Source organism: Scyliorhinus canicula, chromosome 4 (genome assembly GCF_902713615.1).
Source record: "Scyliorhinus canicula chromosome 4, sScyCan1.1, whole genome shotgun sequence".
In the NCBI taxonomy this organism is placed as follows: Eukaryota; Metazoa; Chordata; class Chondrichthyes; order Carcharhiniformes; family Scyliorhinidae; genus Scyliorhinus; species Scyliorhinus canicula.
Window position 1 is genome coordinate 178,707,185 of NC_052149.1, and position 27,549 is coordinate 178,734,733.

The window sequence follows — 27,549 nt, forward strand, 5'->3', positions numbered from 1 at the left end:
TGCATGCTTTCCTAACCTCTGCATTTATACAAGCTTCTTAGCGGCCACCAGGGAATCAACACAAAACTCCGACTATGGTCTTAAATCCTTTCCTGTATCTTAATTCTATCCATAAAGTCTCCACTACCTGCTCACCTCTCATTATATCCTCCCATATCCTTGAAGTTATTTCATTCCTCATCACTGAAGGTTACTCCTTCCCTCTTCCATTTCTGCGTACTTTCCTGTACACCTCATAACCTCACATATTTCATTCTTAGTCCTGATGGTCTTGGTTGGAGCCATGTCTCAGTAATGGCTACCAAGTCTTACCCTCAAAGCTGAAATTGTATTTGCAATTTATTACATCCCATATTTTTGAGGGAAACAAGGATAGGGATGGCAAAAGCGCTAACCACAATCTTTCAATCCTCCTCAAAAAATGGGAGTAATGCCAGAGGATTGGAGGACTGGAAATGTAACACCCTTTTCAAAAAAAGTTCATACAGTCATTCATTGGAATCTCTTAGCGAATGCGCGGCTGACTGCAAAACCCATGAATGAATTCTGACAAGGGGATTGTAAACTTTGATCATTTTGATAGATTTATGATCTATTAAGGGAATCATGGTTTTTAAGTAGATTTCATACAATGTTTGTTTTGACCAAATTATGAACTTAGTAAAGACATCCCAACATTATTGCAGGGGCTGATGAGCTTTGTTTGTAATAGATAATGGGTGAGTAGGTTGGGAGCATATGGAGGCAGGGGGTCGGGGTGAGGAGGAGGTGAGGGTTATGGGGCCTCGCACCCATGCCCAGAACTGGAGCTATGTCTCAGCGAATGGAGGCAGATATTTTAGCCTGGCCATCTTAACATCAGCCTACCTCCACCTCAAACTTGAGCCTGAGGTGGCAGGCCTATTCCAGCCCACCCCTGACTCCAGTAAAAGAGCATTGACAGGCACTGTTAAACAGGAACTTGGTACATGATGCTGGGAAAACTGACCCCCAATTTCCACCTCCCAAAAGTCCTAAAGAGTAGCTGTGAATGGATGCTTTTTCTAATTGTAGGGGTCGCCCAGGGATCAATATCAAAATCATTTCTTACCTTGTATATAAACGAGCTGCTCCTGAATTTTGGGAGCACAATTTCAAAATTTGAAGATGATGCAAAAATTTGCAATGTACTAGACAGCAAGAAGGATATTAGCAGACTTCAGGAGAACTAGATAGATTGGGGAAATAGGCAGTCAGATATAGATACAATTTAATCTGGATAAATGTGAAGTGATACGCTTTGGAAAGAACAAACTGGAGAGACAGTATAATCTTAATTTTGAGAGGTGCACACAATTAGAGGGGCCCGTTGGTACATATTCGAGTCTCTGAAGGTGGCAGAACAAATTGATAAGGTGGTTAAGAAAGCTTATGCGTTACCTGACATTGTACATAGGAATATTGAATGAGAAAACAAGCAGGATGCTAAACCTTTACGAACTGCTGATTAGGTTGCAGATGGAGGATTGTGTACAATTCTAGCCACCACATTTTAGGAAGGATATTTTAAAGATGGTGAAAAGAAGATTTACCAGGTTGATGACCGAGATGCAAGGTTTCAAATATACATTGAGATTGAAGAAGTTAGGATCGCCCTGCTTAGATCAGTGAAGGTTAAGGAGTGCGATTTAACGGAAATGAAACAGAGTGCCGTGTCAGGCACTTTTAGCCGGGTGTTTCCCGGCGCTGGCAGCACCGAGAACAACCCCGTAATTAAATGGGATTCTGCTTCTTTTTCAGGCCTCGGCGAGGAATGTTCTGCCCTGGCCATACTTAGCCCCATTTTCTGCACTAACGATCTCCACTTGCCAGTGCAGGAAGAGATCACAAAGAGAGTGGTAGAAGTCTGAAACTCTGTAACAAATGGCATTTGATGGAGTATCAATTGTTCATTTTAAAACTGAGATTTGATAAATTTTTGTTCATCAAATTTTTGCTCACCAAAAGCAGGGATATGAAGTTAGGTTTCAGGGCCGGAATTCTCCCCTACCCGGCGGGGCAGTCGGGCCTCCTCAAAGGTGTGGAATTCTCCGCACCTTTGGGGGCTAGACCTGCGCCGCAGCGGTTGGCGCCACGCCGACTGGCGCCAAAACCGGTGCCAATGGCCTTTGACGCCCACCCCCCGGCGTCGGGGCTGGCTGAAAGGCCTTCGCCGGTTCGCACATGCGCCGGTGTGTCAGCTGGCGCTGACACCACCACCGGCGCATGCGCGGTAGGAGGGTTCTCTACCGCCTCCGCCATGGTGGAGGCCGTGGCGGCGGCGGAAGAAAAAGAGTGCCCCCACGGCGCTGGCCCGCCCGCCAATCAGTGGGCCCTGATCGCGGGCCTGGCTGCCGTGGGGGGACCCCCGGGGTCCGATCGCCCCGCGCCCCTCCCAGGACTCCATGAGCCCGCTCGCGCCGCCGACCCCGCCGCCACCAGAGGTGGTTCAAACCATGGCGGCGGGAGAGGCCTGTCAGCGGTGGGACGTCGGCCCATCGCGGGTCAGAGAATTGCCGCAGGGGGCTCGCCGATCGGCGTGGAGGGCACGCCGATCGGCGGGGCGTGATTCCCGCCCCCGCCAATTCCCGGGTGGTGGAGAATTCCGGCCACGGCGGGGGCAGGATTTTCGCCAGTCCCGGACGATTCTCCGACCCTGCGGGGGGTCTGAGAATTTCGCCCCAGGTCAGTTATGACCTCATTGAATAGCAGAGCAGGCTTGGGGGAGCTAAATGGCATATTACTGTTTCTATGTTTCAATGCATTCCATCTACACTTGATGATTTGTTAACTTTGAGTGATAACTATCTTTATCACACCTCCTTCCTATTTATTTTTAGCCTGTCCAATATCTTTACTCCAGCCTTCTCTACTGTGACATTCACTTCATCCTCTTCTTTGGTGAAGACAAGTATGAAGTACTCCTTCAGTTCCTCAGTCATGCCTTCTGCCTGCTCAAGAAGATCTATGTTTCTTAATTAGCCTTACCATTCCTGGTTTAGCACAGGGCTAAAGAGCTGGCTTTTAAAGCAGACCAAGGCAGGCCAGCAGCATGGTTCAATTCCCGTACCAGCCTCCCCGAACAGGCACTGGAATGTGGCGACTAGGGGCTTTTCACAGTAACTTCATTTGAGGTCTACTTGTGACGATAAGCGATTTTCATTTAATTTTTTCATTTTTCATTTCATTCCCTCATGTATCCTTTTAATTTCTGTATGTTTATCAGAGATTTTTGAGTTGCGATATATCGTACCATTTCCTCACTTTACTAGTCTTATATCCTTTTTAAATTTCACCCTGCACTCTGTGCTTGTGTGGCTAGATTTTACAGCCATTACCGCCGGATGTTTTTAGTGGAGGATGGGAGGCTGGGGCCGGGGTGTTTGGGGCAGGGAGGGGGGAGTCTAGTTAAAATACGAGGGTGGCAATCCACCACCTTTTGCCCACTCTCAAGCTGTCCCCCCATAAAATGGTAGGTGTTAAATCTGCTGCCCATCTGCAATATTTAAATAAAATGTTAATGGCCATTGAGCATGTTAACAAGCCACTTGATCCAGATAATGTGCTGCCCAAGCCACAAAATAGTTGTCGTAGGCAGGCTGGTTATGAAACAAAATTGTAAAGGTGGGGGGTGCCATTTGTGCATCAGGGAACACCCCCCCCCCCCCCGGCCCAGATATTACCCTCCTGCCTTTGTTCCTCCCCATCTGACCTTCAGAACATGCCCTCCCACCTCCAAACCCTATGTAATTATGCTTGGTTTGTACCCAAACTATCTTCACCTTAAATGTTTACCATTCCTCATTTACCTCTCATCTTTAATTCCAGTCGAGCTGTGCTGGATCCCTCCTCAAATCACCAAGTTTGGCTCTCACACAATTGGGCATATTCCTCTTTCGATTTTCTTTGTCCTTTTCCTAACTGCTTTCCATCTTATTCGTTGGAGGTTGGGGGCAGGTTTGATCGGGGTGAAATATAGCCTGTTTGTTTGTCTGAGAAAATACTTCAGAATAGTGCAAGGTGTTTGTGTCAGATGAAAATACCTTTCTCTGTAAGGAAGAAAATTTGCACATGTTTAAATCTTCTTTTCCTTTAAAACAGGATGAAAATGACCATTCACCAGTGTTTACTAAGTCTGTCTATAATGCCTCTGTAATGGAACACACATTAGGTAAGTTATGACTTTGAAATAGCGATTGTATGGGGATGATTTTTATTAGAGCACAGGTTTCCTGCCCTCCCTCTGGCCCTGAGCCCATTGGCTTGATAACAGATTGAATTAGTGTCTTCCTAAATGTGGTAATATACTCAATTACTCTAAAACATTGAATGAAAATTATATTTCTTTTGGATGATTGCAGTTTCAATCACTAAAGACATAATTTCAATCAATGATTGATTTTCCTTTGACAGAATCCTAGAATTCTTACAGTGCAAAAGGAGGCTGTCATAATATCCACTCATGTATATAATGAGATGCAGACAGGCAGTGATTGACACACAGGATGACCAATGATCACACAACACAGAACAACCAGACAGGACACCACCACTATAAAGCCCACAGGGCATTAAGACTCTCCCTCTCTCAGGACCCAGCTACTGAGACAGTCAGAGTGCACAAGTTAGTGAGCACTATTACCATGTGGTAGCTAGTAAGTTTGGTCAAGCCAGTAAGAGGTCATCAGTAGGATTAGTAGAGTGTCAACCCACAGCTGAACATGTACAGCAGTCCATAGTTAAATAAAACAGTGTTGGATCATCTCCTGTGTCAGATGTTTGTTTGTAGCTTCCCTGCATCCAGTTGCAGTCAACGTTGAACCAACCTGCCTAACACATCAGAGGCCATTCAGCCCATTTGAACCTGAAGCGACACTGAAAGAGTACACTACCTATGCCCACTTCCCTGTCCTATCCCAGTAGCCCTGCAACCCCATCTAACCTTTCGATGCTAAGAGCACAATTTAGTGGTCAATCCACCTAACCTGCACATCTTTGGCCTGTGGGCAGAAACCAGAGCACCTGGAGGAAACCCACGCAGACATGGGTAGAACGTACAAACTCCACACAGACAGTCACCTGAAGTCAGAATCGAACCCGGGTCCCTGGCGCTGTGATGGAGCAGTGCTAACCACTGTGCTGTCACAGATGAGCAATAACAGTTCACAAAGGCAAAGGAAAACTGGTTGACAGGAATCTTATGGGAGCAGTGGACATTGTTGAGGAACAATACCTACCTCAGTGCAACCTGATGGGAAAAACAGGTGAATTACCAATTGATGCACTGACACAGTGCTGGGCAACCTGCAGCCCATCAGCATTTTGTTGACTTTGCTCACAGACAGGGTTTCCAGATTCCACTGGTTTCTATCCACGTGGCTTTTTTCCATCAATACTACTGCAGGGATGTGCATGAAAAGCAAGGGCACATGAAGTGAGGTGCACGCTGATTGCACTTGACATTGACTGTGAGAGCTGTGCATAAATATCAAAGCATAAATATTTATTTTGTTTTTACAATTTAACGTTAATGGCAGTTCTATTAATGTACGAATGATTAGGTATTTTCTGTAACTCATTAACATTTGCTGTGTATTAAATGTATCCAGTTTTATTCATGGGGTCATGGTGAGTAAACATGTCCAATTTCAATCTTGTGACCCACTGAGATAAAGGAGGGCCAGTCACACGTCCCACCCACTAGCCTAGGTTGCTTAGCGCTGCTTGACTTACATCTTCCCTCGGGAGCCTTCCAATTAAAATTATCAGCATGTCCTGATGATGTACACAAAGCAATGTCTGAAATTTTGAAGAACCCTGCTGCTTCTGGTGGGTGTTGCTCTTGTCTGCACAGAAGAGCATGTTAAGATCAAAGCTGAGGGAACCTGCAGCGGGATCAGTTTAGGTAAGTTCCATATGGGCCATTTTAACCATCCACCTGACTGCTTCCACGATGCAGGTAGGTTTGTAATCAGCCCTTTAATGCCACCAGCATTACTTTTAGTCCATAAACTTTATCATTAGAGTAGGGAGAGGGTGTGGCTGATGGGAGAGGGGAAAATGCATTAGACTCGAGATGAAATGTTATAGCTGCTCACAACTGTCCAGAGCCTGGTGATTGAGATCTCAATATGCTGTGTGGGAGTTGGGTCATTGGAGGTAGAGATACAGGTCAGCTCAACTGGACAACTAAAGGGAAACGCCAACATGTAGTACTGACAATGCTGGGACATTGGGATAGATGAGAGTGCAAAGATCAACAGCTCAGCATGCATGGAAGACTTCCTGCACAATTCCTGCCAGGACCCTAAAAGACCTTTGCCTCCCTGCACATGCTTGATTCCAGGGGGCGTAGAACCAGCCTGAGGTGTTCCTCAGAAGCTAGTGAGTGGGGGTGAGTGCACACAGGACTGTGACAAATAAAACGCATCGGACATGATTAAAGTGGAAGTGAACTATATTTTCAGTAATGTGAGAAGTTTAACAATTATAGTGCACCTGTGTAACCACATGTGAAATCAAAACTTCTGAAGTTTTCTTTCCGCAATTTTGTAATTTTATCATCTGATTGATAATTGCATACAGAAATTAGGGAGAACACAGCCTTCAATCAAATAAAAACATTTAACAGCAAAATGAATCATCCTGTCTACATAGCACTGGAGATGAATAATTGTATATGTTCTGAGTAAATTATCATCAGCTTGTTTTACCATTTTATTTGTAATTTAAAGACTACAATATAAAGCAGTAATGCCTTCAATAATTTGCAGTTCAAAGAAATGTGACATACAAATGTTTTCCTTGATTGACTGTATGAATTGTAGCATCTCTTCAAGCAATATGCTCACCTTTTTAATTTATTCTTACCATTCATACAGGAGCCTTTGTGACATTGGTTAAAGCGAGTGACAATGATGTAACAGAAATCAACAACCGGGTGACATACCGTATTGAAACTGGTAGCACAGGAACCTTTCTGATAAGAACAATGTTAATCAATAAAATCGATCCGAAACAGTACCAAGGAAACATTACTGTCGATCCAACAATAGCATTGGATTATGACAAAGGACCAAAATCTTACACTTTAGGAATCAGCGCCTCAGATTCAGGATTTCCATCTAAATCAGCCTCTGCAACTGTTTATGTGACTGTACTGGACATGAATGATGAGACTCCTATACTAGATCCGGATTCACTGAAGGATTTGGATGTTATGGAAAATAACACCCAACTTGGAATAGTGAGGGACATAACTGCAAGTGATATTGATACGAATCACTCATTAATTTATCAACTGGTTTCAGTGGTTTGTTTGAAATCTAAAATTATTGATGCTGAACCAAATGCACCATGCCTATACTGGTTTGGACTTTATGACAATGGATCTCTCTATGTGAATGAATCTTCGGTTATTGACTATGAGGTGTATGATCAGGTGGACATTACAATTCGTGTTACTGACCTTTACACAGAAAAAAATAATCCATCCACTACTGGTAAGACAGTTTTCTCATGCTCAAGTCTATTGTATGTTTTTCCTAAAATGTATGTACACTCATTACACCCTTCAATATCTTTGAGACAAAGTTGTTTTCAGAGGGATCACCTTTTCACTCAGCCACTTTGTTCCCCAAGTGAATTGTGGAGACATTTTTCTTTGGCCCTTCACAGTTTCCCTGTCGGAGTAGTTGTATGCTGTTTTGATTTCAATCATCTCATTTCAGCAGCTACTTTGTTGTATCTTGAAAGGTGAAAAATTTCCACTCCAACGTTGTGAATAACTGTGCCACTCGAATTTGGACAGTGTTAACAACAGGGCACAGTGGTGCTAAAAGATATAACCCCCTTTTCTCACCCACCCCCACACACGCTACCTGTCCACCACAATTAGATGCTTTTGTTGCAGTGATTACTGGATTTCCAAAGCATTAATAAACTGCCATATGATTCAGTCAGGTGCAGGGGCCTTCACCATGCAAAGGGACTAATGCCTGTTTCAGGAAAGGGCATTGCACACCAATGTTTTTGATCTTTACCAATATGTCTGGCGGCACACTTCCAGCTTGTAACGGCATTCCACTTCTGATGGCAAAGCAGCAGTTGGAACCCTAGAGTCTTTTATATGTGCAGTATATCAGGAAGTGAGAGCTCTATTCAATTTAATATGCTTCGAATAATTGCACTATATTTATGATCATTGTGGAAGAAGTACAGTGGAAAAGTCTGAGTAAAGGAGCTGAGAACCAAAATTGGCTTTGGCTGTGTCAACTCCACCAAGACCCAAAATCCCGATCTATCAACTGACATCGACACAACATCTCAGGCCTAGAAATCCAGCAGTGCAGCGCTTGTTTTTCAGGTGCTAAGTGGCCCCCAGAAGTTCTGGTAAGTCATACAGGAAGTGCACACTCATTACAAGCTGGAAGTGCGTTGCCAGCCATATTGGTAATGACTAATATCATTGATGTGCAGGGCCCATTCCTGAAACAGACATTAGCCACTTTGCATGATGAAGCCAGTGCACATGTCTGAATTAATACTGTCTTTATGAATGCCTTGGAAATCCAGTAATCTCTTTAGCAAATGCATTCAATCTTGGTGGGCAGGTAGAATTAAAATTAGAATTATAGATTTAACAGCAATAATAAAAGTTTGCTGAAACTGGGGGAGAAGCGAAAAATGAATATTTTGGGTTATAACATAATTTTAGGAGAATAGGTTTATTAGAGGAAGGAGCTATACTGGTGAAGGAGGGACTATATATGTAGGGATTACAAATATCATCAATATAAAGACATTCAGTATGGTATACCTGTTTGCTATATTGCCACCCTGGCATCCCATACCGAAGTTCAGTTGCAACACCTTGCCGATCGGTTCTTCTGGGCCTGCAAGGGGTTTGAACTGACAGTCAGCCTCAGGGAAGTTATGGGCCATGAGTTAGAGACTCCAACTTGCATCAACATTGACAACGTCACTCTGGAGGTTATTGACAGCTTCACATACCTTGGATCAACAATTACCAACAATCGGCCGTTTGATGCTGAAATCTGCACCGAGATTACTAAGGCCACAGCAGTCATGTCAAAGTTGAGTGTGCACGAACAGCAGAGTAACCAAAAATACAAATTCCATATGTACCAGGCTTATGTTGTCAGCACCCTTCCTTACAACAGTGGGACAGGGACAACTTATTCGAGTCAAGAAAAGCAGTGAACAGCTTCTGCCTCCTCTGCCCCAGACAAGTATTGGGCATCTCCTGATGACCATGTGAAAGGACACCAGCGTGCAGGGATTCCCAGCCTGTCTGCCCTCTTGACTCAGCGCTGATTCCGATGGCTGGGTCACATGAGCTGAATAGATGACAGCCGCATCCTCAAAGACATGCTCCATGATGAATGGCAGGAGATCAAAAGGTCACCCACGCATCTGTGATACAAGGACATCTGTAAGTGAGAGCTCAGCTTAACCAGGATCTGAGTCAATGCGAACCAGAGTCAGTCAGGAAGGGCGTGGGAAATGCATAGGACAAAAAAAATGACCAGATGGCAGAAAAGAGATGGCTGGAAGGAAAAATCATCATACTGTTCATCTGTGACAGCTGTATAATGGACTGCCACTCACCAATCGGCTTCTATATCCACAACAGATGATGCTCAACCCAGAAGTGACATACACCCTGGGTGAAATCCATCACCTGAGACAGACAGAAGTCATGATCATGTTAGAGAGCAAAGCTAAGAAAGGGATTGTTGCATTAGTAATAGGCCCCCTAATTGTGGGAGTGAAATGGAAGTTAAAGCTATTTTGTGGAGTAACATAACAAGTGGGGTTTTACAGCACAGAAAGAGGCCATTCAACCCACCATGTCTGTGCCGGCCATCAAGCACCTAACTATTCTAAACCCATTTTTCAGCACTTGGTTTGTAGCCTTTTATGCAATGGCGTTTTAAGTGCTCATCTAAATGCTTCTTATTCTAGGAGATTTTAATTGTCCACTCAGTCATTTGGTACAGGGAGCAAGTCCACTTTGGAATAAAACCTTTTCTATATTAAAGGCACCATGTAAATATTATTGTTGTCGTTAATGTTGCTTGAAAGCAGGCTTTTGCTAAATTAATCATTAAGTATTTATAATTTATAATTCCTCCTTTCCGTCTCGTCATTTGCCAGCCCCTGTTGGGCAAGGTGGGCAATATCCTGGGGGTCTCTGCCACTAATATTTTTCAGCCTGGCTAAGATTTATTGATTAGGAAATTGTGAGGTGTAACCTATATCCTATCATATTTACTGTGTCTTGAAAAAAAGAGTCTTCAGTGGCTTAGTTTAATAAATGAATTAGAATTGGAGTTCCCATATGAAGCTTTACATTTTAATCACTCGCATTTTCAACCATTAACAGGCAAACTTACAATAAACATTGTGGATGAGAATGACAACATACCTGTGTTTCTTGCCTTTGAAAGAGTATCTGGTATGTCATCTTATTTTGAAATAACATTGTACGATATTACTAAAAGCTAATTAATTTATTTGTTTAAAATCTTGTTTCGCTTTATAACAAAGATGTTGACCCATTCATTTTATTTTTTAAAAAATATTTTTATTCTCCATTTTCACATTTTCCTTCAAAATCCCCCCCCCCCCCCCCCGCAACAAGCAGTAAACGGCAACAAATACAAAGTCAATACCCTTAACATCAACGATCCCATCCTCCCACCATCCCAACCAACGGCCCACCTGTCAATATATGCATCAACTAAAACATGCCCTCCCACGGTGGACAAAAAAACAAAGGAGAAAAAGAAAAAGGAGTCCGGAATCGCCCATGGTCACCATTAACCTGTAGAGTCCCCCCCCCCCCCCCCCCCCCCCCTGCCCCCGACACTCAGTGCCATCAAACCTCCGAAAGAGTACTGTAAATGACACCCAAGAGTTGTAAACCCCCCCCAACTCCTCCCCTCCACTTCCTCTTGTAAAACTCCTCCCCCCAACCCCCCTTGCCCGGCCCCAGGAAAACCCAGAAGTCCCCTTTAGCACACAAATCTCGCATACACACCCACACCCCAAAGTACCCTCATTACGACGGAAAGTCCCATTTCTTCCCTTGTCCAAATATATACAACGTTGCCTTCTGTAGCCCATACACCAGCATGCAGTGAAACAAAAAAGAAAAAAATACAGTCATGAGGCTACATCATCGGTACATGGCCATTTCTCAATTCTGCCACAATCCTTCTGCCTTCGCAAACTCCTCCGCTGCTTCCGCCGTCCTAAAATAAAAGTTCTTGAACTTGTGGGTCACCCTCAGCTTTGCTGGATATACAATGCCGCACAGCACCTTGCTAATGTACAGTGCCCTCTTCACCCGGTTGAAGGTAGCCCGCCTCCTCGCCAGCTCCACCCACTGCACCACCCGCTTCTGCTTAGCCCAGCACAGGACCTTCTCCTTCACACTGTACCTACGGAAGCACAGAGTCACTGCTCTTGGCGGCTCACTCGCCTTTGGTACAGGCCTCCATGACCGATGAGCCCGATCCAGTTCATATCGGGAGGGATCCTCCCCCTCCCCCAATAGTTTCGCCAACATCATGGCAAAATACTCAGTCGGCCTCGGTCTTTCCACTCCTTCGGGCAGTCCCACAATCCTCAAATTCTGTCGCCTGGATCTGTTTTCCAGGTCTTCCATTTTGCCTCGCAGATTCTTGTTGAACTCTATCACCGTCCGCATCTCCTTCCCCATCGAGGTAAGTAGTTCACTGTGCTACAATAATATCTCTTCCACTTCCTTCAGTGCCTTGCCTTGCTCCCGCACCTCCGCCACTGCGCTCGCCACTGCCATCCTCACCGGGGTAATCGTCTCCTCCACCAACACTTTCGAAACCACCCCCATCAGATTCCTCATTGCCTCCATATGTTTTGTGAACTTCCTTTCGAATTCCACAGCCATCACCTTAGTTATTTCTTCAGCCTTAAGCAATGCGGCCTCCCCTGGTGCTCCAGCCTCCATTTTCTTCACCGACCTCGCGGTGACCTTTCCACTTCCCGATGGACTTTCAGCAGCTTTTTTCACGGCCGTTATTTTACTGATCCACGACATTTCCCTTCCCTGTCCTTTCTCCTGACGTTTACTGCCTTCGCTGCCCCTAGGACTGGGCGTTAACCCCCGACAGTGCCGGTTCTGAACGGGAGCCCTCCAACGCGCGTTTGCCTCCCGCCCGCCGTCACCGGAAGTCCCGACCCATTCATTTTATTGATATTGTAATCATTTTAAGGACCTGCAGTCAAAACTGGTGTTGTCAATCATTGCCCACAGCCACAGTGGTCTGATCGTTTCACTCAAGTTATGATTGAAACAATGAGTTCTGCTTCTTACTGGGCTTCAAATTGCTCAGGCTGTTGGAAGCAAGCTGACTGATTTAAAATAATGCTAATCTCTGCAGTAATTTGCTGCATTTCCCATAACTCTACTGAATTTGACAAAAGGTGTTAATTGCAACCATATGCCGTGGGCACATGATGATGACATAAACACAGGTTCTTCCCCTTATTCACCATCAGATAATATTAATTTGTACTATGTTTGCTTTCTAACTTTTTTGACTTCTAGCGGATAAAGCTTGGGAGTAATTTTCACTTGGCGAAAGATGGTGGTACCCGCACTGCCCAACTTTCCTTTCCCCTGAAATCAATCTAAAGGAAATTTGTGCACGACGTATAGGCAGCCAATCCAATGTTCACTGTTGAGTACCCAAGTGTAAATTATTTCCTTTCCCTTCAGTGTTGCATGTATAGTGATTTTTAAGTATACATTGTAATATTATTAGTTGTATTTGCTACTGGAATGTGGACAATACAGGTGAAAGACTGTTTATTTCCCACCTTTTGATGCCCTGAAGACAGTTTTTATAACAATCCAACAGCTTTCGCAGTTAATTTTCTGCTACGAGTCTAAAGTTTCACAATGTGGGACTGATTTTCATCTGGCTGGCATCACAACAGTGAGTAATGTCAAAATGAAGTTTGCAGCAATGCTATTCCGTTAGCATACTCAAATGTGTCCAACTCTGTTCTGAACGGAGCCTATATCTGGGTGTCCAAAGTGACTATCTGGTTCAAGTGATAGGAGCAGGAGTAATCCTCAATGTCACACAAATGTAATCTGCTCCTCTGCCACCCTCGGAGCCTCCCCAGCTCTGGAGTTTACCTTCCCAGTGGCTGCCGCAGCCCAACTTTCAGGCCTTAATTGGTGCGTTGCATTGGGTTACGCAACGAGCATGACACCCTGCAACATGCCGACTGAATTTAACCACGGTGGCAGCCTCTTTGCTGCAGGAATAAGCAGAAGGACCAGTGAACTCTGTCTGTTGGGTCACCCAAAGTAATCAAAAGTGACCTCGGTGACTGCACAATCTGATGGCCACTAAGGAAAAGGTGTTTCCTTTTTAAGATACATGAAAACTGTTTTTGACATGCAGTCACTAATCGACTATCTTGCATTTCAGTTATCGTGCCAGAATTAGCACCAATTTCTGCTGAAGTAGCAACAGTTAAGGTACATTAAAATTATGATAAATGTTGTTCATCTTTTCTAACGTACTGTCAGTGCTAATAAACATCATTGTTGGTTTAGAAGTGGCACTGCACTTGCAGTTGAAGCACCATTCTGAAGATGGTGCAGATTTATGACTACCCTGAGTCTTCACAGAGTGTTTACCTCCCACGTTTGTTGAAGCCTTTCTAATACCAAACCATCACGAGCACCAAACATACTCTCGTACTAACCTGGCTCAACTATGAAACCTGCAGCAGAAGTGCTTAATTTGTGGCAAAATAGCCGCACAGATTATTTCTGACATTGTCACCATTCAAATCAGAAGGAACGGTGCCCATTTTCACTGCATTAATATACTGTAGTACAAAGCTGTTTTCTGATAGACACAGGAAACAATGCTTTATAATGAAACCTATGCTGTAAAGAGAACCCTTGGCATGTGGCCTCTTTTAAAGAGAGTCTTTTTCATATTGGAGGGCGGCATAGGTTACAGTCACCAGCTACTATTGTAGACAGTAGAAAAAAACCCCAAAATGTTGGAAATACTCAGCAGGTCTGGCAGCAGCTGGGGAGAAAGAAAAATAGAGTAAGTGCTTCAGGTCAAGGATCTTTCTTCAGAACAGCTTTGTTTCATATTTCCAGAATCCATCTTGTTTCTGTACAAAATTAACCACATTAAGAAATGATCATCCCATCAGCATTTATATAAAGTTGCTTTTGAAGGGTTTTGAGACTGTGGATTTGATTTGATTTTTCTGGCTTTTGTGAAACAATAATGTGGTATAACAATTCAAAATGACACTCTAGAGCCTGATAACAACCACAGCTAACCAATCCAATCATGAGATAAAGGGTGCGATTTACTGGCTGGTAGATCCGAGAAGGAGCCTCTCCTGGGATCCCCGACGGTCATTGCGCCTTGCGAGATCTACAAGATGTCACGAGACATTGCGGTCTAGATAGACTTGCAAGACTTGCAGAGTTAATGAGAGTTTAGTAACTCACTTAAACCTGTCAATGCCAGACCCAACCGGCTCCCGAGATCTACCGCCCTCGCCAAGGAGACTCTAAACGGGCACTATTCAGTTCTGGTCCCCACCCCTGAAAGTATTAAATGTTTATAAAGAATGTAAATCGCAAATGTTGACATCACTTAGTTTCAAGGATAATAGTGTTGAACTACTCATAATCACGGAAGGCAAATAGTTACCTGAATAAAGAGGTTCTAATGTCTGAGGCATTATTTGAGAGAGAGAGAGAGCATTACGATTAATGAAGGGTAGAACTCCCAATTGGGAAAGTTCACACTCAGATGTTTAATGCACTTGAAATATATACTATTGTCGTACAGGCATTATGCTATTTGTTTTAAATGTTTGTTTTTAAACAGGTTAATGCCTGTGTAAAGTAGCATTCACAAGAGTGATGCATGTGTGCATTAGGCATATGTATACTTCACTGACTTATTATCCTCTGACAAAACAGTAGGTTGGTGGGTTTGTATCAATGAAACAAAGATGGATTTGTTAGATTGAAGGGTATTTTTCATAGTTAGAAGTATGCCCCAACATACCATGTTTGTGGTACTTGTCAGTCTGACTTGTTCTCTGTAGGATCAGTGAGAGCTGTCCGTTCATGAAACAGATCCGAGAATAAGGTTCCATGACGAGTCAGTGGTCTGCATGAAGACTGTTTCATTCAATGATCACTGCTGCATATGCTGACAACAAGAAGATATCATTTTGTAAAATCATAGAACAGCCTAACACTGAAGGAGGTCATGCAACCTAAGGATGCAACTCTTTGAAGAGCGCTTCAGTTAGTTTCGCATCCCAAGTATTAATCAAATTCCCTTGTCAAGGTTATGATTGAATGTGTATCCACCACTCCATCAAGCAGTGCATTCCTCTTGATACAAAAAAAATAACGCATTTTCCTCCAGTTGCCTCTGGTTCTAAGGCAATGACGTAAATCCGTGGCCTCTGGTAATTGCCCCTTTAGTCTGTGAAAACAGTTTTATTTTCCTCGCTCAAAACTCTTCATGATTTTAAACAGATCTGTCAGATCTTCTCTTAGCCTTCGCTTCTCTAAAGGGAATAACTCCAACTTCCCCAGCCGATTCACATAACTCATTATAGCAAAGAATTTTCAAGGTCCGCTGCATTTCCTGTTGGTTTTTACTCACCTTAGCTGATGAATATTCTTTGATTGCTTGAATCCCTATCAAGTATCCTAATAGTAACTAATATAGAGATTTGAACCTGAACCCTAGCAGTTTAGCATTGAAAGGCTAGTGCCTTATTAGAGTAGCTACTGAGGAGACCATTAAAATCAATTGTAAGCCTGTAGTCGGTATTAATTAGGATGTAAACTAACACAAAGCTTTTCTTGACAGGCAAGTGACAATGATACGGGAAAGAATGCAGAAATTAATTTTGTTGTCACCAAAGTTCTCTTCATTTTTTCGGATGGGCAAGAAAACAAATTGCCAGATGTATTTGAAGCTTCAAGAGCTACCCTTGTTGGTGGTGAATACACAGCAACTATCAAGTAATGTCTGTTTCTTATTATTTCATATAATGAATGATCGCAAGACAACAATGCATATTGCAAAACTGCAGAAATGTGACTGTAATAACAGGAAACTATTGGTAGCAATATAAGCCGTTCTTATATTGTAAAAAAATCCATGCTAGATTTTCTGTACAAGGCCCTGCTGCCATTGAACAGACATACAACATGCACTCAGGAGGAGATAATCCGATTTTCAGCCCTGATATGATTCTACGGGGTGGGATAAGCTGTGACAGGAGTGATAAATTCAAAGAGGTGGGTACTTCCTTTCTGTCTCTATTCAGGATTGCCCATTTTTGTAGACAAATAATAAATGTAAATTCAGCATTACGAGGTGATGACAAGTGGTCATTGCGTTTGGACAAATGTTAGGGTTATTGCCACCTTAGCCATTCTTAGGGCTGAATTATGTCAGGGTGGCAGGTTGCAGTGTTGACGGCAGCCCTGTCCTAGCCTTTTCCAGGATCCCCAAGCACATTCTGTGGTAATCAAATAATTAATTGCCCAATGTCAGGGCTCCTGTTCTTTTAAGGATGCAGATATCAACTTGGTGAGGGGTGGTGGGGGTTTTGTATTTCCGTGGAAATATTCCTTGCCAATGCTAAGGACCATCTGTGGGCCACAGAGTGCCTGATCAGGAAGGAGCCCATTCCTGATCTCCTTGCCCCTGCAGGCAGGCTCCCCATGTGAAGGAAAACCCAGTGTGTTGGGGCTTTGTTGGGTCTGGGGTCGCATTGGGAGCCTCTTGTTGCACAGAGGAGTTCCGGCGAGTGGAGCTCCTCAGTGGGCAAAATGGGGCTATGTGAGGCCTCGGCCGTGTGTTTCCGACTAGGCCCCTTATTTAACACGAGTGACGTTTTATAGCCATGTGTTTCTCGGCACTGCGAGCGCCCGCAATCACACGGCTATACGCGTTCGCAATGGGACTTTGTTCCCTTTTAGTTGAATCGCACCCTATGCTCTCCCACCAAAGGTGAATTGCATCCTGGTTTACAATCCCCTTGGGAGCAAGCAATTCCATATTCCTTGTCATGCAAATTTATACATGGCGTGAAATATGAGGGATTCCCAAGGGAATCCCGCTATTGGGCTGCCATTTTGAGCAGACAGCCCGATAACGTGGTCCCACAGCCGGCCCAATCCCGCACCACAATCAGCCCCGAAAGCACGTCCCCCGCACCGTACAACAGCCCCCCAACCCAGGATTACCTGGGCGCCCCCCCACCTCAAAGTATGGGGGGGACCCTACGTGTGTTCCCCCCTCCCCACAGGGACCTCTGAAATAGGGAGATCCCCCTAGGGAGCCCTGTAATAGGGAGACCCGCTTCAGGGACCACTGTAATAGGAAGATCACCACAAGGATTCCCTGCCTAAAGGGACCCCTGCCCTCACAGACCACTCAACCTCACACACAGACTGCACCCCGCCCCTCCTCCGCCCAGAAAAGAGACTCCTGTCTCGAAGCTAGACGCCAGTCCAGACAGGGGCAGTGAGAAGAATTACAGCTGTAACACTTAACCTGAAGCTCCACCTGTCCATTCCTCAAAGGAGAACAGTGATGATCTGCCTCTGGTTCCCACAGATTCAAGCACAAAGTGCATTCCAATCACTCAAGCATGTGATTGCACTGTACTTACCTCTCTTTGATGTGGACAATGTTCACAAACATTGTGGTTTCACCACTTAGACCACTGATCCATGCTGGGAGATGAATGGATCAAAGCTGCAGATGGTTTGTAGAAGCTGTCAATCACAGGCCACTACTAGAAAGCTATGAATGACTTGCAGTTAATGGATAAGTGTTTCAGCTGTAATTTGTCTCACTGCTCCTGTCTGGACTGCTCTCCAGCTTCCAGACAGGGGTCTCTTTTCTCACGGGGGGGGGGGGGGGGGGGTTGGGGAGTTTGGGGGTAAAGCGGGCTCTGTGTGTGGGGGGTTGCCTTTACGTAGAGTTCCCTGTGGAACCTACCTATTACAGGGGTCCTGGAGGGAGTGAGGAGAGTGGGGGGTTCTGGTAGAGAGGGGGTGGGCAGGCAGTGTATTGTGGGGTGAGGTGGCCCTCGGTTGGGCTCAAATGGTCTCTACCAGTGTGGCCCTGGTGTAGCGGCCCTCATGATGGGTCAAGGGGGTAACTCCTGTGGGGGGTGGGGGAGGGGAGGGGGAGCACCCCCTTGGCCTACTGCGAGGCCCACCATGCTAGGGCCATGCTGGTGAGACCAAAAGTGATCGGTGCCCATGGGATTCCCGACCGCGGGACCGGAGAATCACAGAGGGCCGGAGCATAGGGTGGCGGGCCCACTAAATGGATGCAGATGGGCCAATTTTCCGTCCCATCAGAAAACGCGATCCGGGCATCCCAGAATGGAGAATCCAGCCCAATGTGTCATTCTTTAGGTGACACCGCACAAAAGAAGGCATGTTATTGTGATTAAGGGCTAGCATAGCCTAATTGGCTGAGTCCAAATGCTGGCAAACATTTTTGTAGCCCCTTGCATAGGTGTCTGTCAGTGACTGCAGTGAATTATCTTCTCAGATTTTGAGACAACAGAAAACTAGATGAAGTTTTGCTATTTATTACAAAGGTCACATACAGCATGTGCTGGCACATGCAACAACAGTACTGTCCAGCTGTGGTCTGAAGTTTAGCTTGTCCTTCTTGTAGGGATGCGACAATGCCAACATAATGATATAGCATAGAGGACTACCGTCCTTGTGCCAACCTCATGAAAAGCCATTTCAATTTCAGCAGCCATTAAACTCTGCGCTGCGCCATCACTTGCTTGCATCTTGGATTTCTTTTCGCTTAACTTTTCCCAGTTTTTTTTTTCAGGGGTGCACAGTCTTGTCAAAATGCTGATAATGACTGGAGGTGCCTTTGAAACACTCCAAAGATTTGCAGAAATTTTGTCACCTTATTGTGATATTTCTCATTAATTGTTCTCATCACTTTAAAATTCACCGACACACAATTCTGTTAGAGTCCTTCCTTTGAATTTGCTTCAATTGTTTCAGAAATAACAAATAAGCAGGACATTAGTCGATGCAAAAAATTATTTGAATTTATGTACTTTCTTAGTTGTTATCCCGTCCGTCCCTAATGTTACAACCTTGATATTTGTTATGGGCCAGGGTTTAGAGAACACCAAAGTATATCATAGAGTTCACCTGACCTACAACTTTTAATAGATTTTGGTTAAGGGGAGCACAAGGGCCCACTTTCCAGGTGTGATGCAACAGAGACCTTAAGTATTTTAAAAATAAAACAATGTTTATTCTATGAATCCAGTTAACATTTTATAAACACACAGTAAACAGTTTACCAACTACCGACACAAATAATCCCCACAGATACAATACTCTATAGACAACCCTTAATAACTTTTCTAACAATATCCATAAGTCAAAGACCCTTTTAAACAAAGACAGTAGGTTTGAATTCTTTTTAAAGAGAAAGCATGTATCACTTTTAAATTATCAAGTGGTCTGGAGACATTCTTTAGCCTGCAGAGAGAGAAATTAAAATACATATTTGTGCTTGAATGCAGCTCCCCAATTGCAAACGAAACCAAGACACAAAGCAGCTTCCAGCTCAAAATGAAAGTAAAAGCCAAAATCACATTCCAGCTCCACCCACACAATGACATCACTGCAGCTATTTGATAAACACCCATTTCTTAAAGGGACCCGCGCACGACAATATGATGCCATCAGCAAACAATGCACGGAGATCAGAGACCCGTATCTTTTTTTGGTTATTGCTGTTCAGGATTCTTTCCAAAGTTACAAATCCATAATAATACTAAGTTTTATTTTAATTGATCAATCAGTTCACTAAATATCATTCTTGTGATGAAGGCTGGAATTCTCCGACTGTTGTGATTCTCTTTTCCCGCTGGCAACGCACCCCTGTCTGTGGGTTTCATGATGGTGTGGGGTGGCTTCAATGGGAAATCCCAATGACAAGGGCAGGTGTATAGAATCCTGCCACCAGTGAATGACACGCACTGCCGAGAAACACATGACTGAGGAACCAGGGAATCCAGCCCGAGTTCTTCGAATTACTGCCACTCCCCTGACACATGCAGTAACACACAACCTCACAGCACATTTACTCTTTGAAATATGATTTCGAACTTGCCTGCCTCATGATTTTAAGTGGTCTTTTGGTATGTTTTTACAGGATTAAATCTTCACTCGACAAAACATTAAGAGGACAATACAAAGTAACCATCGAAGCAAGAGATGGAGGCAAGCCCACTTTATCTGCAACAAGTTACCTAGATGTAGGTATTATAAAGTTTATTCAATTTGCTATGATATTCATGTCACCTTTATTGCATTGAATGGTTAAATTAGTTAATATATAGAATGTTGGTCAGTTTTGGTTCAGGCAAAGAAAACAGCAAACAAAATGGTTTCCCGCTCTCCAGCAACTTGAAATGTCTTTTTCATAGATAATCATAGAATCACTATAATGCTGAAGGACGTCATTTGGCCCATTGAGTCCGTACCAATACTCTGAAAGAACACTCTCCCTCGGGCCAGACTCCCACTTTATCCTCGTAACCCAGTAACTCCACCTAACCTTTTGGACACTTGGTGGCAATCCACATAACCTGCACATCTTTGGAATGTGGGAGGAAACCTGAGCACCCGGAGGAAACCCAGGCAGACACGGAGTGAAAGTGCAAACTCCACACAGTCACCCAGGGCTGGAGTTGAACATGGATCCCTGGCGCGGTGAGGCAGCAGTGCTAACCACTGTGCCACCGTGCCGCTTTTTATCTTGCTGGTACTTCTTGCAAATAAAGCAGGCTTGGCTTGGTTCCCAAATTGCACTGACACTTCAGCTGAGATTCTCCTCCTGTTTCCCTTCTGGTTTGCAGTGGAGTGCGTCATGTAGTGAAGGAAGATGAAGTCAGAAGCTGCTTGCATCTATTTCTTGCCTGTCCAAAGCACCATCAGAATTTCCCTCTCTCTTACTAATTTGAGTGATGTGCGGTTTTTGTTCGAAGACTAAGTTCACCTGCCAGAGTAGAATTGCTCCTGGTCTTTTCAGACATTAGGAGTGGTGCCCAGAAGTAATTCACTCTCCCTTGCAATGCAAATGTATGCATGGGAGGAGCTGGAATCTTGCTATATTGATGCACGATCAATTGCACGAAAGACTCAGATTGGTACAACTGTGGCTTTATTCCAGTCAGATACGTGGCCTCCTACTGCAGCTGGCAAAATGGCTGATCAGGAGGAGGTCACGCATATTTATACGGCTCCTTGTGGGTGGAGCTAGCTGGCAGGGGCTACTGGTGAACCTGTAGTGCAGGTCCTACCGTACATCCCCTAATACAGGTGCACAGTGGTTCACCACATTCACCCCGTGTAAAAATGAAGCCGGCGGGGGTGGCATGGAACAATATACAGATTTACAAATAATTTACAGTGGGGAGGTGAAAAAAATATGTCCATTTTGGTAGTCCGGTGCCCGTCAGAGGTTAAGTCGGTCCGGTTGTTTGACGGTCCGCTGGGAGCGACGTAACGGTGGCGGCGGTGTTGATGCTCGCCAGTAGGCGGATGACTCTGGGTGCGTGCCAAAATCTTCTTCGTCCTCTAGCGTGGGCAGGGGAAGGAGGGATGGACCTGGTGGGGCTATTGTTGGGAGCGCCGGGGGAGGGGAGGGTGGCGCGTGGGTGGGGAAGTGTGTGGGAGTGGAACCTGAGGGAGCCAGGTCCCTGAGTGAGACCGTATCCTGGCGGATGTTGGGGAACTCCACATAAGCATACTGGGGGTTGGCGTGGAGCAAGTGTACCCTGTCCACCAAGGGGTCCGCCTTGTGGAGTCAGACATGCCTACGTAGAAGGACCGGTCCTGGAGCTGCAAGCCAAGTCGGGAGCGACACCCCGGATGTGGACTTCCTGGGGAAGGTAAAAACACGTTCATGGGGTGTGTTATTTGTGGCGGTGCACAGTAGAGACCGTATGGAGTGTAGTGCATCAGGGAGGACCTGCTGCCAGTGAGAGGCTGGGAGGTTTCTGGACTGTATGGCCAGCTGGACGGCCTCCAAACCGTCCCGTTCTCCCTCTCTACCTGCCCGTTTCCCCGGGGGTTGTAGCTGGTCTTCCTGCTTGAGGCGATACCCCTGCTGAACAGGAACTGACGCAGCTCATCGCTCATGAATGAGGATCCCCTGTCACTGTGGATGTAGTCGGGGAAAATGAACAGTGCGAAGATGGTGTTGAGGGCCTTGATGACGATGGCAGACATCATATCGGGGCATGGGATGGAGAAGGGGAACCTGGAGAATTCATCGACCACACTGAGGATATATGTGTTGCGGTCGGTGGAGGGGAGGGGCCCTTTGAAATCCACGCTGAGGCGTTCAAAGGGGCGGGGCGCTTTCACCAGGCGCAGCGGTCCGGCCGGTAGAAGTGCGGCTTGCACTCCGCACAGACCTGCCAGTCTTTGGTGACTGTCCGTACGTCCTCGATGGAGTAGGGCAGATTGCGGGCTTTGACGATGTGGGACAATCGAGTGACCCCCGGGTCACAAAGGCTGTCGGGCAGGGCACGGAGTTGGTCTACTTGTGCGCTGGCACATGTACCTCGTGGGGGCTCGTTGAGCTTGCCGGGGTGATACAAAATCCTGTAATTATAGGTGGAGAGCTCGATTCTCCACCGCAAGATTTTATCATTTTTGATCTTGCCCCGCTGCGTGTTGTTGAACATGAAGGCTACCGACCATTGGTCAGTGAGGAGAGTGAATCTCCTGCCAGCCCGGTAATGCCTCCAATGCCGCACCGCTTCAACGATAGCCTGGGCCTCTTTTTCAACAGATGAGTGCCGAATTTCAGAGGCATGAAGGGTGCGGGAAAAGAATGCCATGGGTCTGCCTGCCTGGTTTAGAGTGGCGGCGATGGGGACATCTGAAGAGTCGCTTTCTACTTGAAAGGGCAGTGTCTCACCTACTGCATGCATCCCGGCCTTAGCTATGTCTGCTCTAATACGGGCGAAGGCATGTTGTGCCTCGGCCGTGAGGGGAAATTGGGTGGACTGTATGAGTGGGCGGGCCTTGTCCGCGTAGTTTGGGACCCACTGGGCATAGTAGGAGAAGAACCCAAGGCAGCATTTGAGGGCCTTGGGGCAGTGGGGGAGGGGGTCATGAGGGGCGCATGCGGTCGGGATCAGGCCCCAGGAGTCTGTTTTGGACTACATACCCGAGGATGGCTGGACGGGTCATGCGGAACACACACTTCTCCTTGTTGTATGCAAGATTGAGGAGAGTGGCGGTGCGGAGAAATTTAGAGAGGTTAGCATCGTGGTCATGCTGGCCATGGCCACAGATGGTGACGTTGTCCAGGTACGGAAACGTGGCTCGCAGACCATACCGGTCGACCATTCGGTCCATCTCCCTTTGGAAGACCGAGACCCCATTAGTGACGCCGAAGGGAACCCTAAGAAATTGATAGAGCCGACCCTCCGCCTCGAAGGCAGTGTATAGACGGTCCTATTTACAGATGGGGAGCTGGTGGCAGGCGGATTTTAGGTCAATTGTAGAGAAGACCCGGTACTGTGCAATCTGATTGACCATATCAGATATGCGTGGGAGGGGGTATGCGTCGATCTGCGTGTACCAATTGAAGGTCTGGCTGTCATCCAAGACCATCCTGTGCTTCTCCCCAGTTTTAACCACTACCACTTGGGCTCTCCAAGGGCTGTTGCTGGCCTCGATAATACCCTCCCGAAGCAGCCGCTGGACCACGGACCTGATGAAGGTCTTGTCCTGGGTGCTGTACCGTCTGCTCCTGGTGGCGACGGGCTTGCAATCCGCAGTTAGATTGGAAAAGAAGGAGGGGGGGTCAACCTTGAGTGTCGTGAGGCCGCAAACGGTGAGTGGAGGTGGGGGCCCGCCGAATTTGAGGATGAGGCTCTGGAGATTACACTGAAAATCCAGACCCAGCAATAGTGCAGCGCAGAGGTTGGGGAGGACGTAGAGGTGGAAACCACTGAATTCTATGCCCTAGACAGTGAGATTGACCACACAGAACCCTTGGATCGAGACAGAGTGGGATCTGGAGGCCAGGGAGATCCGTTGGTTGGCGGCGTGGACCGCGAGGGAGCAGCGCCTTACCGTGTCTGGGTGAATGAAGCTTTCAGTGCTCCCTGAGTCCAGCAGGCAAGAGGTCGCATGGCCGTTGATTTTCACTGTCGTCGAAGTGGTGGCCAGGTTGTGAGGACGGGACTGGTCCAGTGTCACCGAGGCGAGCTGCGGGTGGTCGTCCGAGGATTTAGATGGGGAGCGTCGGCGACCCGGATCCAGCATTTCAGTCCCGTGGGGGGAGACAAAATGGCGGCGTCCGGAGGACCTGTTGGGAACATGATGGCGGTGTCCATGCAGCGCACGTTGTGGGGGTGGGGCAAAATGGCGGCACCCATGGTGCGCACGTTGTGGGGGTGGGGAAAGATGGCGGCGCCCACGGGCAACACGTGGACCTGGGGGGAGAAGATGACGGTGCCCACTGGTCGCACGTGGCCCCGGGAGGAGAAGATGGTGGCGCCCATTGTGCGTTCGGCTGGGGGGAGGGGGCGATTGCGGGCATGATAGCAGCGACTGCACGGGCCTGGCACACAGCAGCGAAGTGGCCCTTTTTACCGCAGGATTTGCAAGTGGTGGTGCGGGCTGGACAGCGTTGGCGGGGGTGCCTCTGCTGGCCGCAGAAGTAGCAGCGGGGACCCCCAGGGTGCGTGGCGTGGCGGGCGGCGCAGGCATATTGATTAGGAGGGGCCCAGCTGGAGGGGGGTCGTTTGCGGGGTCCAGGAGGGGTTGGCCGCGCGGCGAGCGGCGTAGGCTTGGACATTTCGAGGTGCGACCGTCATGGAGAGCGCTAAAGTTTTTGTCTCCGTTAGGTCGAGCGTGGCCCCTTCCAGCAGTCGTTGTCGGATGGGGTCCGACGCAATCCCCGTTACGAATGCGTCACACATGAGGAGATTGGAATGTTCACAGGCCGTGATGGCCTGACAGTCACAGTCCCGTACAAGTGGGATAAGAGCCCGCCAGAAGTCTTCGATCGACTCACCAGGTAGTTGTACGCGAGTGGCGAGTACATGCCTTGCGAAGAGTGTGTTTGTCTTCTGAGCATTGTTCTCTTTTAGGAGCGTCATTGCTTCCGCATAACTTGGGGCATCCTGGATCAACGGGAACACGCTGGAGCTCAACCTGGAGTATAGAATTTGGATCTTCTGAGCTTCCGTCGGCGTGGGGGTCGCAGCGTTGATGTAGGCCTCAAAACAAGCCAGCCAGTGATTAAAGTCCTTTCTGGCATCTGGCGAGTGCGGATCCAGCTGCAGGCAATCTGGTTTGATCCTGACGTCCATAATGTAGAAAAATCTGACTGTAATAAATTGATGCACGATCAATTGCACGAAAGACTCAGATTGGTACAACTGTGGCTTTATTTGAGTCAGATGCGTGGCCTCCTACTGCAGCTGGCGAAATGGCAGATCAGGAGGAGGTCCTTGTGGGCGGAGCTAGCCAGCAGGGGCTACCGGCGAACCTGTAGTGCAGGTCCTACTGTACATCCCCTGATACAGGTGCACAGTGGTTCACCACAGCCAAGAAGTGATTCACTCTCCCTTGCAATTCAAATGTTAGCCTGAGGGGAGCTGGAATCTTGCTATTTGTTCACCATTTTGAGCAGGCGGCCTGATACTGAGGTTTGGCGGCTGGCCCCCTTCCTCCCCACAATGCAATTCCTGCCCATCGTCCCCCGCTGACAAGTAGCGGCATCCTCCCTCCCCATCCCCCCCCCGCCACCATGGGAATTATGGTCACCTCTCTGACAACACGCACGCATGAGGGCGCCTATGTTACATACTCACCACTTGACCCACTGAGGGATCGTCCATGTCAGAGTCAAGCTTGAAAATACTTCACAGCGTGAACCTTGGCCGGAAGGGTCAGAGCATCACGGGGCCATGGAGAATCAGGCTTCCAGCCTGTTAACCGGATGAAAATGTGTTCAAATGACCCATTTGCATCTTCCCTCCAGTACGGGGCATGTAACCCGCTGCAGCCACAGGCGGGGGACAGGTGCATTGGTGGACGCTGATCCCATTTTTAGCCCGACGCTCATTTCTCCGCCAGATCGGGAATATCGCTACCAGTGGTGGGCTGGGGAAAATCCACCTCACTGGCTCCCAATGGCAAATTCCATTTAAATGACTAACTGACATACATTACTCCATTTATCTTCCTGACCTCCTTTGTTGCATTTCAAAAGTGCACCAGTCTAAAAATGGCACTTTGAGTTGCTCGGAAGTGGGAGGCCATTTTGATTATTGTGCCTTGTTTGTTTGGGCCAAACTTTGAGAGTAAAACCTGTTCATGTCAGCATTTTGGACCTTTAATCAGCTAAGTCAAAGACACTAATTCTGGGACTGTATTCCCTAATATTTGGTCCTGGCAGCCATTGAAAAATGGCCCTTTTCAAAATCAGCCAGTTAGTTCTTCAATGCTCCATCTGAAGCTTTGTTATGTGACCTGCCCAGTTCCTATCATTCTATCTAGTCCTTATGTCAACCTGAAAGGGCTTTCGTGGGTGAAATGCAGCATTAGTACTAATGTTTTACGGATATGGAACAAAGGCAATGATGAGAAATTTAGAAGTGCAATGAATGGCTGGCACTAATCCATGCATGAATTTGAACTGCTGCTAATTTTTGTTTTAGGCAGCCCTGGTAAGTCATTTGAAATTAGCCTTTGAAATGAATACCCTGCTGTAATGACTTAGACCAGGCCTTTGAGATTGGCCAATTGGAATACGGGTTCCCTGATTAGTGGGCCAATCACTGAACCTCTTCTTTGTATATAACAGGGAGTGTCAGTTCCTCTGCACTCCCCGTGTAGACAGCAAGCTGAATGCATATGGTCATACTGTTGTTGGTTTTGTTAATAAAAGGAATTCTGGTGAAAGCACTTCTGTCTCCGTGGACTTATTACACCTGCATTTGTTGTCGGCCTTGTTTCCTATACTTGTAAGTTCTAGACAGAGCATGGATTGCACAAGTTTTGATGAGATTTCCCAGATCTACAATGGCCTAACCAGCAGCCCTTGAGGCTGCAGATCAAACCTGACGCCACATTAATACAGTGAACTGTTGTTGCTGACCCAGGGTAGCCCCCTCTGCTTGTCTCTTCCTCCCCTCTTTGTCTTACCTAAATCCTACGGCCATCTTAAAGCTGGCGGGAATTTGCCAGGTCATCATCAGTGAACTCCACAGAGTTGCACAATTGGCCCCCACAGCTCGCTGACCTTAAGATATTGTGGCACCAGGACATATGTCTTTTGTTGGTGAACATGGAACTGTAATACTAAGAGTGTGCTTTTTGGGGCAGCACGGTGG

The 27,549-nt window shown here is 46.5% G+C and overlaps 1 protein-coding gene across 2 annotated transcripts in view; it reads left to right on the forward strand.

Annotated features, from left to right (window-relative positions):
• cdhr2 (cadherin related family member 2) overlaps positions 1 to 27,549 on the forward strand; it is a 397,792-nt gene that overhangs the window by 313,663 nt on the left and 56,580 nt on the right. For both annotated transcript variants that reach the window (XM_038795617.1, XM_038795618.1), the window contains 6 exons: positions 4,120 to 4,189; positions 6,900 to 7,520; positions 10,427 to 10,498; positions 13,530 to 13,579; positions 15,975 to 16,129; positions 20,334 to 20,436. In XM_038795617.1, the coding sequence (XP_038651545.1) occupies positions 4,120 to 4,189; positions 6,900 to 7,520; positions 10,427 to 10,498; positions 13,530 to 13,579; positions 15,975 to 16,129; positions 20,334 to 20,436 (1,071 nt within the window). The remainder of the gene's footprint in view (positions 1 to 4,119; positions 4,190 to 6,899; positions 7,521 to 10,426; positions 10,499 to 13,529; positions 13,580 to 15,974; positions 16,130 to 20,333; positions 20,437 to 27,549) is intronic.